At 44.6% G+C, this 15,806-nt stretch overlaps 1 protein-coding gene across 2 annotated transcripts in view; it reads right to left on the bottom strand.

Moving 5' to 3' along the window:
- Sik3 (SIK family kinase 3) overlaps positions 1–15,399 on the bottom strand; it is a 207,249-nt gene extending 191,850 nt beyond the window's left edge. For both annotated transcript variants that reach the window (XM_048417531.3, XM_048417532.3), the window contains exon 1: positions 15,112–15,399. In XM_048417531.3, coding sequence (XP_048273488.2) covers positions 15,112–15,384 — 273 coding nt within the window. In that variant the 5' untranslated portion in view covers positions 15,385–15,399. The remainder of the gene's footprint in view (positions 1–15,111) is intronic.
- Between the last annotated feature and the right edge of the window lie 407 nt (positions 15,400–15,806).

The raw sequence follows: 15,806 nt of genomic DNA, 5'->3' as shown, positions 1-15,806 counted from the left end.
ACAACTGAAATGTGAATTTTAAAATCTAGAGCTGGCAAGATGACTCAATGGGTAGAGGTGATTGCAGCTAATCTTAAGGATCTGAGTTTGATCCCTGAGACCCTCACGGTGAAAAGAGAACCAATTCCTGAAAGGTGTCCTGTGACCTTCACACATATCAAAGCCCATGGCACTACCACACACCAAAAAAGTCTTTTTAGAAAAAAGACTGTAGTGGGTCTCCAAAAATGAATTTGTGGCCTCAAACGTTAACAACCATTGACACACAGTCAAGACTGTGACTCAGTGTAGCCATCCACCTTCCACTGATGGTGTAATTAGAGCCGGGCCCTGGCTGTAGCTGCTGACTCAAAAGGAAGACAATGAACTCACAGGAGCAGGGGGCTCCAGTCTCTGGCTCCTCGCCTACATGTCAGAGGCTCATGAGCAACAAGCTTCCAACAAGTGATTTTCTTCCTCAGCATTGTAATGTTCTTTAAAGAGATCCGAAAATACCATCTCAACATTTAATTGCCTCCCAGAATTACTACATTCACAGAAGCTATTTAGGTACAATATGTAAAAGCCCTAATTCTGCAGCTGACGGGGACACAAAGATCACGGCCACATACAACTACCCATCCGGCTAAGATAACTGCAGCTGTTGAGTCAGAAGTGGAAAGGAAGCCAAGAACACACAATCACTAAAAACGTTATTTCACAGGTTTTTAAAAAAAGGAGCTACTGAAAGCCTCATGTATTGTCAGAATATTGCTTATGTAACATCGGAACATTTTGACAGAAGGAAAGGACAACAGGAGGGAGGCAGGAAGCAGAGACAGAAGTAAGAAATCCTGCAGGTGCCCAAGCCATCCAAAGAAACACAAGCTCTGCTCCTGCCTTCCACAATAAAAACAATTCTGTTTCCCATGGCATCCAAAGAAGACTGCCTGCCAGAGACAGAAAACAAGTCACTGCATGAAAATGTCAACTTGTTCCATGGAACACTACACTGACAGTGAACGGATGTAAACCTTTTCATCTAGAGTCTTCGGGCTGTTTCCTTTCCAGTTTTTTAACACCATGGCCCATTATCAAATTCCGTTCAATTCACGCACATAAGTGGACAAAATTCACTAACATAAGTGGACAAAAATACCACCCCAAAGTATAAAGGATAGTAAGAATCTGTAAAATACTTTGTCCTCAAACTCCTAGCAGCTTTAGCTTATTTATAATTTTAAGTTGATTCAAATAAAAGCACATGGGTATATGAAAATGCTATAATGAAACCCATTATTGTGCATGCTGTGTTGACTTCTTAAGTTCAATAATTATTTCATGAAAGACACAATCATCTTATATTTATTACAATCTGGGCAATAAAGGTGCTCACTAGTTAAAGAAAAATCTATCTCAGATGATTACATGACAAACTAAATGATGCTTCCCTTTCTCTGTACAACAACTGAGGCCACAACATGCACTGTCCCCAGCCATCAGCTACAACCTTGTATAACTGGGCACTTCTGCTGACATTGAAGCCTACAGGCTTGACTGTTATTCTTTCTCCTGTGCTGGGGTGGAAGCCACGGCCTCACACATGATGGACATACATGCTCTCACTGAGTCACACACCCACCCACAGGTCCCATTCATTATAATGATGTGATTTAATTAAATACCACGTAAACTGTTGAAAATTACAAAGAAAAAATAGACAAGCTTCTGTGAAAACTAAGCATTCAACTTGAAAAATTTTAATAAAGTCAAATTAGATATGGATGAGACATAGGCAAGAGACTGGAGAAAGACCATAAAAATCAAGAAGTTAACTCATACCCCTTTAACAACCCCTAAGTTTTGCTTCAAAAAAAAAAAAGGCCAAGCAAAATTGGAAATAATAAATTATAGGTGTGCTTAATGGAAAGATGAAGGAATACCAACCAGGGCAAAAAAAGAAAAAAAATTCATTGACCCTACAGTCAAATATTAGTCAATGTGTTTTGGTTTTGTTTCATTTGTTTTATTTATTTATTGGTTTTTCAAAGATAGTCAATGTGTTTTTTAAACCTGCTTCAAAGAAAAAAAGGAGGCAAGGAAAACTACAGAGGTTTAAACAAAAAAAGCACTTGGTCTGGAGAGATGCTCAGTGGTTAGGAGTGCTTACTGCTCTACCAGAGGACCGGGGCTCAGATCCCAGCACCTACATTGGATGGCTCTGTGACCAAGAACTCTGACATCCTCTCCTCACCTCTATGGGCGCCTGAACATATATACAAATAGAATAAATATTTTTAAGCACTTTTTTTAACTCGTGACACCAGTGGCTGAGTTTGTAGCTCAGTGGTAGAGCACTTGCTTGCATTTGAAAGGTTCTGGATTTGGTCCCCATACTACACAGACGGGGGAGGAGGGGGAGAAACACATTAATGACAACATATGGATTCTATTCATACCTAATTCCAAACAAGTGAGTATAAAAAAAATAATAATAATACATGAGTCAAAGATGAATACAGTGGCCCACACCTATAGGCTAAGGCAGGAGAGTTTAGGTTTGAGGTCAGCCTAGGCTACACAATAGGAACTTATCTCAAAAGTAAATAAATAAGTAACAAAGAACAAAAACGTTCAGGTGATCAACAAACAGCTCGCCTCTGTGAACCTCTCTTTCTCCTTCAATAGTTTCTTATGTCCCTTTGTGAGTGGAAGGGACAGAAGGATGAGTCAAAGGCAGCCAGGGAAAGGTTAGGTATACAAGGCTGGCTCAGAGAAAGGCCGCTTATAAGGCAGCTGACCTCTCTTCTAAACAGCACATCTGCAGGTGCGTGAGACCCCATGCCGACACAGTCAGAGGGCCAGCTGGGGCAGCCTGCGAGTGTGACAGTGTTGCCAACTGGCAGGGCCCTAATCACCACTGCTGGTGAGGCTAACCCTGGTGCAATCTTTCTGAAAAGCAATGTGGCAATATAAGTATCCAGTGTCTCACAAACATGTGTGCCCTCTGGCACAGTAATTTCACTTTTAACAATCTATCTACAACAAAAGATCTAAAAATATGCCAGGCAGTGGTGGCGTTCACCTTTAATCCCAGCACTTAGGAGGCAGAGGCAGGGGGAGCTCTGTGAGTTCGAGGCCAGCCTGGTCTACAGAGCAAACTGCAGGACAGACTCCAAAGCTACAGAGAAACCCTGTCTCAAAACACCAAAAAATACACACACACACACACACACACACACACACACACACCGAACATTCAGATTCCATAGCCATTGCCACAGATTATTTATGAAATGAAAACTTTTCTTTTTTTCTTTTTTTTTTCTGGTTTTTCGAGACAGGGTTCCTCTGTAACTTTGGAGCCTGTCCTGGCACTAGCTCTTGTAGACCAGGCTGGCCTCGAACTCACAGAGCTCTGCCTGTCTCTGCCTGCCTCTGCCTCCCGAGTACTGGGATTAAAGGTGTGCACCACCACCGTCCGGCTTAGTGAAAAATTTTCAATTGCGAAAAAGACTCAAAAAAACAAAACGTCACAAAAACAGTGGTCACATCACCAGAACGATATTAAAACTAATGTTACGACGGTACTGACAGTGCAGAGCGGCAGAGAGGCAGAAGAACGGCAGCATAAGTAGGCCCCTCACTGGTTCTCCCTGCACAGGCTGGCAAGAGAACTTCACAGTATCAATACCTACCGCCTCTGGGTGGCAGGATTATGGATGACATTTTCCTGTCTGCTTCTTCATAATTTCCTGAATTTTCCCAAAGTTGTTCTATGAACACAATGTTATTTTTATGAACAGGAAAGAAAGGAAAAGGTGGTAGAGGAGAGGCAGTAAAAATAGACAGTGTGGTTGAGGTAAGGAATTTATCGCCTAATTTGGCTTCTCTTCCTTCCTCCATTAGATTCAAATGCTCCTTTAACTTAACCCCTTGTTTACTCTGAGAAGAATAAAATCTAACTTCTTGTACCAATAGCTGTTACTTTTTTCCATACAGATGTCACATGGGATACCCGTTGAGTTAATACATTAAGCCCAATTAAAGTAACTCATGAAGATCACTGGCTAGTGATGGAAAATTGAGGGGTTTTTTTTTTTTTTAAATTGGATCACGTAGTTATAAAGCAAAGAACAAGAAGTCTGAAGTTCTTTCAGGAAGAGCCCACAGCCTGACAGTGTGGTGTCTTCAAAGGAAGAGAAGCTCCTCAAAGCAGAAGGGGAAAGCTGAAGGCACTGGCTGACCATACTGACCATATTTGGGGTGTAAGCTAAGGGAAGTAAGCCCGATGAGGCTTGGATTGGAAAGAGTTTTCCATTTATCATGAGGGGCTGTGGGGCTGGAGATGCTGCTCAGTGGTGGTGTTAGCCAAGCATTCGCAAAGCCCAGATTTGATCACAGGAGACAAGGAATTCTGGGTGGAGTGGTGCCATATGCCTACAGTGCCAGCTATCAGGAGGCTGGATGCAGGGGGATAACATGCGTTCAACACTCTGGGCGACCCAAAGGCCAGATACATGGCTGAACATCAAGGGTACTTGAACTAAGCCTGCCAATCCACAACCCATCCCCAGGATCACAGGTTAAAAGGAGATTTTAACAAGAACATGCACACATATACACACACCATAAATGTAATTCATAACTTTAAAAAAATTAAAATAGCTGGGGGGTAATGGCACACGCCTATTAATTCCAGCACTCAGGAGGAAGAGGCAGGTAGATCTCTGTGAGTCTGAAGCCAGCCTAGTCTACAGAGCAAGTTCCAGGACAGCCAAGGCTACACTTAAAAAACTTGTCTCAAAATACAAAACAAAACAAAACAAACAAACAAAAAACGAAAGAAAAAAGAAAAAAACAAGCCTATGCTATTGTCTGAGCTTTCATAATTAATAATAAGCCTACATGTCGTTATTGGGGAGCCAACAGTTCCAACAAAAGAGTCCGGCTACAAGCACTAGGTATATAATCATATTAAATGATTAAACTGTACCACTCTATCAAACAATAGAAGTTAGACATTTGTCTTTTTTACCTTAAAAACAATGATTTTTGCCTTTAGTCCCAGTACTCGGGAGGCAGAGGCAAGTGGATCTCTGTGAGTTCGAGGCCAGCCTGGTCTACAGGTGAGTTACAGAACAGCTAAAGACATACAGAGAAACCCTGTCTCAAAAAACCGAAAAATAAAACAAAAAAATATCAAGTATGTTGAACACTGCAAGAAATAATCAGCAGCTAGCACTTAAACTGATCCAACAAACCTTTATAAATCTTTATGAAACACAATTAAGAAATTGCAGAGAAGCCAGCAAGATGGTGCATTAGGTGCAGGTACCTGATGACCCAAGTTCCTGTCCCAGAACCCATATGGTAGGGAAGATCCAACTCCCAAGTTGTCCTCTCACTTACACACACAAATAGTAAATAAAATGTAATCTTATTTTTTCTCTGTGTAACCCTGGCTGTCCTGGAACTCACTTTGTAGATCTGGCTGGCCTAGAATTTACAGATATCCACCTGCCTTTGTCTCCTGAGCGCTGGGATTAAAGGCGTGTGCAATCACCACCTAGCAAACAATTTTTTCTTTAAAGAAACTATAGGGATGTAAGCAGAAGATTTCACCTCACTGGATATGCTTATATCATCCAGTTCTACAAGTGCAGGCATGCACACATGTGTGTATGGGAAGGTATGCATGTGTGTACACTCATACATGCATATGGGTGACCAGAAATCAACACTAGGTGTCTTCTATCACTCTCCAACTTCATTTTTAATTTTTGCAATGTTTTATTTTTATTATTTGTATTTATACATGTGTGTCTGTGTAAACATACAAAGGTGTGATGGTGCCTGTGAAAGTGTCAGAAGGTTACAGATCCCCTGGAGCTGGAGTTACAAATAGTTGTAAGCCACCTGATGTGGGTGCTAGGGACCAAACTCAAGTCCTCTGGAAGAGAAGGAAGCATTCTTAACCATTGAGCCATTTCTCCAGCCCCATTCTTGTTTTGAGACAGGGTTTCTTGATGGATGGGTGAGTGGGTAGATGGATAGAAAGAATTAATTAATGAGCCAATATATGAATAACCAATGGTCTGCGAGATTTTCAAAAAATGTGCATGGTGACCTACCTGTAATTCCAGCACTAGGGTACCTGAGGACTGTCAAAAATTGAAGGCCAGTCAAGGCTACATTGCAAAAACCCGTCTCAAAACAAACAAACAAACAAAAAAGGGGCAGAAGATATAGGTCAGTGTGTTGAATGTTTGTCTAGCATGTGTGAAGTCTTGGATTCAGTCCCCAACACCTATAAATACATGGGTGGTCAGACCTATAATCCCAGTACTCAGGAGAAGGAAGCTTAAGCAGATCACTACAAGTCTAGGGCAACCTGGCCTACATAGTGAATGTGTATACAGGGTTGTCACCTAATAGGTGAGGACAGTGCGGGAGAGCATGTACAGATAGCCCTCAGAGCAGAGATTAGAGTCAAATTAAAAGGACCGCCAGATAAATGGTTCTGTTAGTCCTCACCTGTATCAGGAGGGTATGTATCTGACTGGCCAGTTCTCTTAATGACATGGGGCTATATAGTGAGAACCTGTCTCTCAAGAAAAAAAAGGAAGGAAGGAGGGGGGGAGGAGAGGAGGGGGAGGAGGGAGAGGAGAGAGGAAGAGGTAAGGAGAAGCATGGGAACCTAAACATTCACATGTGTGGGGAGCTGTAAGAAAGGACACAAGGCTGTCAAGCAGGTGCTAGAGCTGAAACTGGGCAGAACTTCTAAATCAAAACCTAAATTTAACTTGAACTAACTAGCCAAAATTCCCCATCTGAGTAAGCCCTGCCCACATAGACAATCTAAAGAGGCAAAAGGCAAAGGGGTCTCTCCTCTTTCCTATTAATTCTCTGGGAAATGTGGTAAAGTACTCATAATCTAATCCCTACTTCTTTTTTTTTTCTTTTAGAAATGGTCTCATGTCATCTGGATTAGCCTGTATTCCACTAGGGGAGGCTGACCTCAAACTGATAATCTCCCCACCTCCAACTCCAAAGCACTAGGATTACAGGTGTGTAGCACCGCATCCAGCTGATTCCTACCTCTTTGAAAGCTTCATTTTGAGAGGTAGAGTCCTTGTCTACCATGGGTCACACGCTTGCTGAACTGAGTATGTTACTAAAATAACTTCATGAAGGCTCATCCAACAGTTCTGTGGTAGCTGATAGGATTCTACTCTGAACAGATCTAAACACAGGCCTTTCCAGTCATTCATCATAGACTGCTGAGGCTTCACAGTGACATTGCCTTGGCTATTTATTTAGCAATGATTTATTATGCAAGGACAAAAGCCCAGGAGACTATATATAATTTTCAGCCTCTGGATGCTATCATAAGTCATCCACAGGACACTTCAATTCTACCAGTACACCAGGAAGGGAGTTATTCTGCATTAGGAGAGGCCAGGGAACCACCTGATGGGTGAGGGACAGTCTCACAGAGAACAGGTACAGCTCAGGCATGAAATAAGAACCAAATTAAAAACATAGATAAATAGTTCTCTTGCCCTTACCCATATCACCAGGGCAAGTATGTATCTAGTTGTAAGGTGGTGTATGGCCACTGGGAATGGTCTGGCCAGTGAGGAACGATCATCCAAGAAAGTCTCCTTCACAGGAGGACCAAGCCAACCTGAGCAGAGCTGGCTGTGCTCCCTAGAAGTGCACTCCATACAGTGACACAAGAAAACTACTTTGTACACACGACTGTGGTCATCCTTCTACATCTGTGTCCTTCTCATTTTGATTTCCTTTGCATCTGTCATGAATAGTGGGCATTGAGCTGGGCAGTGGTGCTCACACCTTTAATCCCAGAACTCGGGAGGCAGAGGCAGGAGGATCTCTGAGTTTAAGGCAAGCCTAGTCTACAGAGTGAGTTCCAGGACAGCCAGGACTGTTACACAGAGAAACCCTGTCTTGGAAAACAAACAAAAAAGAAGAGGCACTGAAGACTGAGTGAGATTTAAAGACAAATCAGCAGAGGACTGCAGGCAGGAAGCTGGGATGCCAAAGTGGCAGGATGACGAGACTGGTGTGGACCATGTTGGCAAGGTTAACCTTCCGGCTTGGAAATGTTTCATGATATCTCACTTTGGAGGACTTGCTATCATAAAGTAAACATCTTCAACTTTGGTTGGTATGTATGTGTTATTCTGCTAATCAAAAAGCAAATGTTCATAGTGTAAAGGCACTATTTTCTATGAGTTGAGAAGTCTGGAATATCTAGATTCTAATTCCAGCATCCTTCGAAGTGGCTGTAGCACTCTAGGAAAGTGGGAAAGGGAAAAAGTTACAGAACACAACCATGAATTTAATGCACAGTGCTTTAAATGAGACTCAGGGCCAGAGAGTTTGAGGACCCAAGTTCAATTCCCAGGGCTCAAAAGGTGCAAAGAGAGGAAGAACCAACTCCTGCAAGTGTCCTCTGCCCTCTACACATGTGCAATGACATGCATGACCCACCCCCAACACATATTGAGTAAACATTTTTTTAACCGGGACTCTAAATTCTGTTGTGTCTTTCTGGACAGTAGAAATGAATTTGAATGGAACATCTAGAAGTCCTCTCTGTGCCCAATAAATTCAACAAGGATTTGTTGGCTGATATGTTTAGTACGCAAAATGTATGACATTCTCTAATAGAGGGAAAGAATCTATGCTGTTAAATTTGACAACCTTCACTGCCTCAAAAAATAAACAGCATGACACGACATTTTTTTTCTCTCTCTTAGTCATAAAATAATCATCATGGGATTTTGAAACTACATCAACCAAAAGTTATCTGTGCTCGGCTATGCTGCAATCTGATGTCAACTCCTGGTCATCACCAATTTCATAATGCTTAGGAGAAGACCTGTAGAACCAGGTCTGTCTCCCTGTCTAAACTCATCCCTACCACCAAACTCCTAGACACGTGCCTCAGATTTGATCTTTGGGTGGTCCTTTCTGTCTCCAGGGTCTTTGCCTTGACATTCCTCTTGTTCAGTTACAATGCTCTGTCTTCTCAGTCTTTCAAAGTTGAATTTTCCCCATGCCAGCTGAAGTACCATCTTGTTTTCTATGGCCTACCTGAAGCTGCATCCTTCCCCTAGTCTCCAGCTCATTCATTTTCTCCTTGGTACTGATGTTTTTATCTGTTTATTGTTTTTCAGGGCTCTTATCTATCTCCGTCTATTTGAAAATAAATTCTATCTAAGTGTGGTTGAGCATGCCTTTAATCCCAGCACTGGAGGCAAACTGATCTCTATGAGTTTAAGGAAAGCCAGTCTACATAGCAAGACTTTGCTTCAAAATAAAGAAATGAAAGTAAGTTCCAAGATAAAGGTGAGTTTTTGTTTGTTTGTGTGGTGTGTGTGTGTGTGTGTGTGTGTGTGTGCCCCTTTTTAAGTAGTGTATTATAAAGCTAGAGTCCATCAAACAACCTGCATGAATGAGTGAATGGGTATGGGGAAGATTTCACTCTTAGCAGAAATGTCTTAGGTACCTTTTACAACTTCAGAGCCTCTTATGAATAAAGAACATTTCTTTTTATTTTCAAAGCATTGACTTTGTTCTCTTTTATGCCATGCACCAAAAAACACTAGCCAGACTGATGCTTAGGAAACGAACCAGCACTTCTGGCCCAGAGACAACTGGTCTGGGCGCCTCTGGCTTGAGCCAGATCTCTGACTTTCTAGGGAGTTGGCACCAAAGTCAGAATGTTAAAATAAACATCTTTGATGCTGAAAGTGGAATCCTGGTGCTCTGGCTCTGCAAAGACTAGTCCTAATTGGCCTTAGCAACTCACAAAGGCTCAAGCAAAGGAGGAACCCCACTACACGGAGACCAAAATGAACCTAGTCACCCTTCAGCAGTCACCTCTAGACTGTCTAGGGATGCAACTACCATCTCACGTATGGCATGCAAAAGTTGGTTTCAGTGTCTTTCTTCTTATATTTACTAGTGGCCCTGCTCCCACTTCCTAAAGGGCACATGCACAAGCATGCTTCATTTAACTCTTCTTTAAAGGCAAAATTTGGCCTTTGAAGACTTAGGGGAAAACGTTTTCTCTGTGACACATTAACATTTTAAAATCCTAAGCTGAGGATATATCCTCAATGGTAGAATACTTGCCTGATATACATGAGGTCCTGGGTTGGAGGGCCAACCTGAACTTGGTTCAAACTCATGATCCTCTAGAGGCCTCAGCCTCCCAAGTGCTGGGATTATAGGCGTGTGTCACTACAGCCAGCTACAAACGTGTAGGAACATTTTCCATATTCTCCATAGAATTTAAGTGAATCTCTGAAGAAAGATGACATGCAAAAAAACAAACAAAACCCAGAAACCTGTTCCATCATCAGTATGACAAAAATTAATTACAAAAAACAATGAAAATTTGAGCCAGGTGAAGGGCTTCATGTAATCCCAACACTCCAAAGAAGACAGGAGGATGGTGAATTGGAGGCCACACTGGGCTACATAGGACCATGCTTCAAAAAAATAAAAATAATCATATAGTTATAGAGATGGCTCAGTGGTTAAGAGCACAGGAAACTCTTCCAGGGAACCAGGGTTTGATTCCCAACACCCATAAGGTTGGCGGCTTACAATAGTTCCAGGGGATCTAATGTCTTCTTCTGGCCTCCAGGGGCATCAGTAGCAGGTGGTGCAGAGATAACCATGCCACCAAAACACCGGCACACATTAATTAGTTAATTTGAAAATAATTTTAAAAGTAAGAAAAGAAAAAATCATGTGTGGGAGCGCACACCTATAATCCGACACAGGAGAAACTGCAGCAGGAGAGCTTTCAAATTCAAGGCCTCTGTGGACTACACAGTGAGTTCCTGGCCAGCCTGAGCTACAGAAAGAATCTGGGGAAAACAAAAAGGCTGAGGACATACTCTGTGCTGCAATTACTTGTGTAACAGTGTTCAATCCCCAGCACTCTAATAAATAAATATTTTGAGATGTTCCAAAGGAAAAAAGAAAAGCCAATGCTTTAGCCGGGTGGTGGTGGCACGTGCTTTAATCTCAACACTTGGGAGACTGAGGCAGGTGGATCTCTGTGAGCTCAAGGTCAGCCTGGTCTATAAGAGCTAGTTTCAGGACACAGAGAAACCCTGTCTCAAACAACAAAAAAATAAATAAATAAAAATAAAAGTAAATAAAATCAAAACAAAGCGCAATGAAAAAATATTCTGAATAAATTTCATAGCCCAATGTGGTGGTTCATACCTATAACCCCAACACCAGGGAGCCTGAGGCAAGAGGGTCAATCACCAAGAGTTTCAGACCAGTTTGGACTCCAGAGTGTTACACTGAGGAACTTTAAAGCAACACTTGAAATAGTAGCAGACATCTTGCACGAAAGCATAGCATGCAGCTTGTGTTTACCTATCCAGAACCAATGGCATTTGGGGTCAGGAGCTCTTCCCGGGACTAGTCAGCCTTGTCTTACTGACTGTAGTGCCCGCTGAGAACGATGACGACATTTCTTACCTATTTCTTAAGGGCCAAACACTGCATGGACAGCATTACACATAGCAGTTAATCTTCCCAACACTCAAACTGGTGTGGTGAGTGATCCTGCCATCCCATTGCAGATGAAGAAATCCAAGCACAAAGAGGTTTAGCCGGTCAGTATTCAGGCCCAGCACAGCCCTGCGTTAAACAGCAGAGCATTCAAACCAGGCAGTTTTGGGCAAAGCTGATGCTCTTACCAAGAACCAGTGACAGGCAACTGAAGGATACATGCTGAAATAACATTTTGGCCAAACGCTTTCCAAGTCATGTGTAGTTTTTAAATACACACAGAATTTAGCTATCTATTCTTTGTTCCAGCCATCCAACTAGCTTGAAGGTACAATTAGGCACAGGAAACAGACTATAAGTAATGGGAGAGCGGAAAAAATTATTTCAAACAAACAAACAAATCCTCTTAATACTTTATAGTGTTCTACGAAAGAACAGAGAACCTTGGGCTATGCGCCTCAAAAAAGAAAAAAAAAAAAAAGGAAATCAAAGCAGGTAGGACAAAGGAAGACAGGGTGAGCCGCTGACCAAGCCTGTCGTTCCCGTGAGCCCTTCTGCAGTGGCGCTCAAAACACTGCAGTGCTGCCAGCACCAAGTCTCAGCCCCTGGAAGCCACACTACAAAGGTACCACACGCACATAGGAAGAGAGCTCCTTTTCTCAACATTCTTCTCTTCGCCCCTGGGTCTTACTCCGGGCAGTTTGAGTTAACAGAGGGTTTGGACAGGGGCCAGCTTCTCTTATTGTTGGACAGAGTGCAGTAGCTTAGTCAATAAATGAAGTTTGCTTTAGCTTCTTAGTCCTCGGAAAGGGTCACGTAGGAAGAGGGGAGTCATAAATAGTTCTCTGATATACAGAAAATGCCTATTGCCTAACCTCTCCTACCAACACAGGCATTGTCGAAATTATCTGGGTCTGACTTTTATCCAGCATTAGAAGAAAAACCCAGACCATTCAGTGACAAAAAGGAGGAAAAGAGACAGAAAGGGGGAAAAAATTCATACACCTTTAAAGGGGTGGAGGGAATAACCTATTGTAGAAAGAGATGGGGAAGAAAAACAATCATCTGCCTCCATTTGACCTGACTGCAGATTTACGTTGTAGGACATAGGGAGAAAAGTCTATTGCCCTGAATAACAGACGCAGCAGCTCCCGCAACTTCTAGTACCTAGGCACCTTCCCTGCCATTATATAACCAAACGATGGCCTTACTAGGCCATCACACTGCATGCCAGCAGTTGTTGGGCACATCTCAGCTGTCAGTGTCAAAGGACCCCTTCCAAAATGAATCCAGATAAGCAGGGAGCAGGCCAAAATATGCCACGGTTCACACTGAGCACATGACAGCTCCTTGTGAATTGAGCTTCACTCATGTCGTCAGAGTCATTTAAGTAGCAAAAAGATAGGGCGCTTGGAACTGGAGCTAGGACACTGCACACTGCTACAGAAGCACAAACAGACGCTGGCGTGCTCTCTCCCACACATGCAACTCATTGTCCTGGCCATTTCAGCCTCACTCGAGTCTGAATATTTCCATACATAGCAATTGCATAACTGCACACCACAAACGATCAAAGATAAAAACCAACATAAACAGTGACACCCGTCCATAAACAAGTCAGTGCTGTAAAGGCTGCAGTCCTAAAGGATACCAAGGTCTCAGAGAAAAAACTCTACACACACACACACACACACACACACACACACTAGAAAGCAGCCAGACCAACCATAATTAGGCACTAGCATTGCTGACTACTGAAGACAGAAATGTCCCTTTTATATATAAAGCCAAGAATCAACTGTTTGCAATTACGTTTATAAGACACTCAACCCAGCCTGTCATAGATTTTTTTTAAATCAATATTTTGGTATATCTAAGAGCTGGAAGATTCAAAATTCTTTAAATCATAGAAAACATAGCCAGACAACCAATTATGTTTGTGGAGTCCATTTCCCAGAGGTCAGGGCAAAATAATCACAGAAGCAGAGGGGAAAGGAGAGGCAACAAGGACAAGGACGGAGGCATATTGTTTGTAAACACAAGCTTGGTTTGGTCAACAGTAAACAGGACTTCACACACTGTAGAGGGTAAGGAGAAGCAGCCTCAAACTCCAGCTGCCGGCCTGAGGGATTGCAACAGGAGAGGCCCACTTGAGTATGTCACTTGGCTCGGAAGACTTGAGGCCCTCTCGTAAAAACTGACAAAAAAGGCTTGCAGGGGTCCCACCAGAGGAAGTGAAACTGACCAATCACTCCTCCACAGCCACCCTAGGAAGAAGGGCCCCTAAGTCGTCTTTGACAGAGAAGAGAGGCCAGGGAAGGAACTTCAGGTTGCACATAAGCAGGAGACAAGGCCCAGATAGGGAGTGACTACCATAAAAGCCAAAACAAGGTAGGCGAGGATAACCAGCGGCTAGGGCGAGGAGGTGAGGGGAACTGGTGTGGCTTGGGTAGGAAACGGCAGGAGCTGTAAAGGTTTTTCATTAGCCAGGCTGAAGAAAAACTCGAGCTATTGTTTTAAATATAATGAATGACTCCATTAAAAGTATCCATTCAAGTGACGTATTGAGCAAAGGATAATTGGGAACTCAAATGGGCTTTGTGGGTTCCATCAAAACTAAAGGAATTCCTCGGTGCTCTCGATGAAGAAGGCTATGTAAAAGTGCTCCCTCTGTTTCGTTAGAAAAATATTTTATGTATATACATACATGGCTTCCTAATTGACCTTGGCCAATTTCACTACTACAGCTCCTCAAATCCCTTGGGAACCAAAGGGCCCAAATGAGTATAATTCTTTAGTGTCAATCCCTACCGAAAAACCCACCCTGGGCTCTACAAAGCCCACAATTCCAGACCCTCTGACAACAAAAAAATAATCAACAAACCATCTATCCTAAATTGTTTAACCCTTGGTTAGCTAATGCCACCAGAAACCCAGATCCTTGGAACATCTGTTCATGGGTCCCTTCCATTTCCCCCCGTATTTCCCCGTTTTCTTCACTGCCTCCTCCAATAATCAAGTGTGCTGCTCCTCAGGCTTCCAACTGACACCATCTATCAGTCTTAAATAATCAAACGTGGATTCCTATCTCTGCCTTAGGTGCCAGGTCCTTCGTATCTTGCACCCACTGCATACCCTCAGTTCGTGCCCCAGACGTCCCGCAGCCACTGGGAAACCTGAGGTGGCCAGCTGAACGTCTCCCCCATCCTGTGGTCTACATTTCATATGCCCCTGCCCTCATTCTCTGATGGTTTCCTAATTGCTGGTTCCGGAGTCTTCCTGGTGTGCAGTCCGCCGGCCCCCTGAGAGTTCCAACGCCTCCTTTCCAGTCACCCCCTAGCACCCTGCGCACAGCCCCGAGGACCCCTTAGGTGCCCAGCAGCCCAGCTCTCCCCCACCCCCGGCCCGCTCCGTTGTGAGGTCCCTGCCTTCTCCAGCCGCCACCACTGCTGACCCTGACCCGAGTCCCCGGGAATCACGTAGTCCCCTGGCCCGGTCGCCCTGCAACGCCCCCCGGGGCAGCGCAGCCCGCAGTCGCGCGGTCCCTGAAGCCACTACCTTGGCCTTGGTGACGAGGTGCGTGGCCCGCTTGACCACAGCGAAGTTGCCCTTGCCGATGGTGCGGTCGATCTCGTAGTAGCCGATGCGAGCGGGCATTGGCCCGCGGGAGGCCGGGGCTGCGGGACGCGGCTGGCCGGCGGCCGGGGGCACAGCGGCGGGGGCTGCCGGGGGCCCCGTGGCGGGCGGAGGCAGCAGGCGGCCGGCCGGCCCCGCTCCCCCTGCTCCGGCCACGGCTACCCCGCCAGCTCCGCTCGCCGCCGCCGCCGCCATCTTGTTGTGCAGTGAAACCTCCGGGGCCGCGGGGAGCCGGCCGGGGGGGAGGGGGCGCGGGGGGGCCGAAAGAGGGGGGTTGCCGACAGACGTCACTCCGGGAGGCGGGGCTCCCGCGCCGCCGGGCGCCCGGCGCCATGGCAACCGCGCGTCACGTGCGGACGCGCGTCACTGCCCGGAGCCATGGTAACCGTGACCTCACCGGGCGAACTCGACCTTCCCGCGTGGGTCCCTGTTCTTGAGGCGCCGGCTCCCGAGTGCCCCCCTCTGGAGAACGGACAGTGAAAAGGTAGAGGGTCTGCAGCAACTTCTAAGCTTCCGCCGCGTCCAGCGAGGTTGGGATACGGGGTGAAACACCCCAGAACCAGAACCCCTCACTGCCCCTGCTTCGTTGATGGGATCCCTGCTCTGACCTGTGTCCC

The sequence above is a fragment of the Myodes glareolus genome, chromosome 4, assembly GCF_982192425.1.
Source record: "Myodes glareolus chromosome 4, mMyoGla1.1, whole genome shotgun sequence".
NCBI classification, from domain to species: domain Eukaryota; kingdom Metazoa; phylum Chordata; class Mammalia; order Rodentia; family Cricetidae; genus Myodes; species Myodes glareolus.
This window is presented reverse-complemented; position numbering and strand designations above follow the sequence as displayed.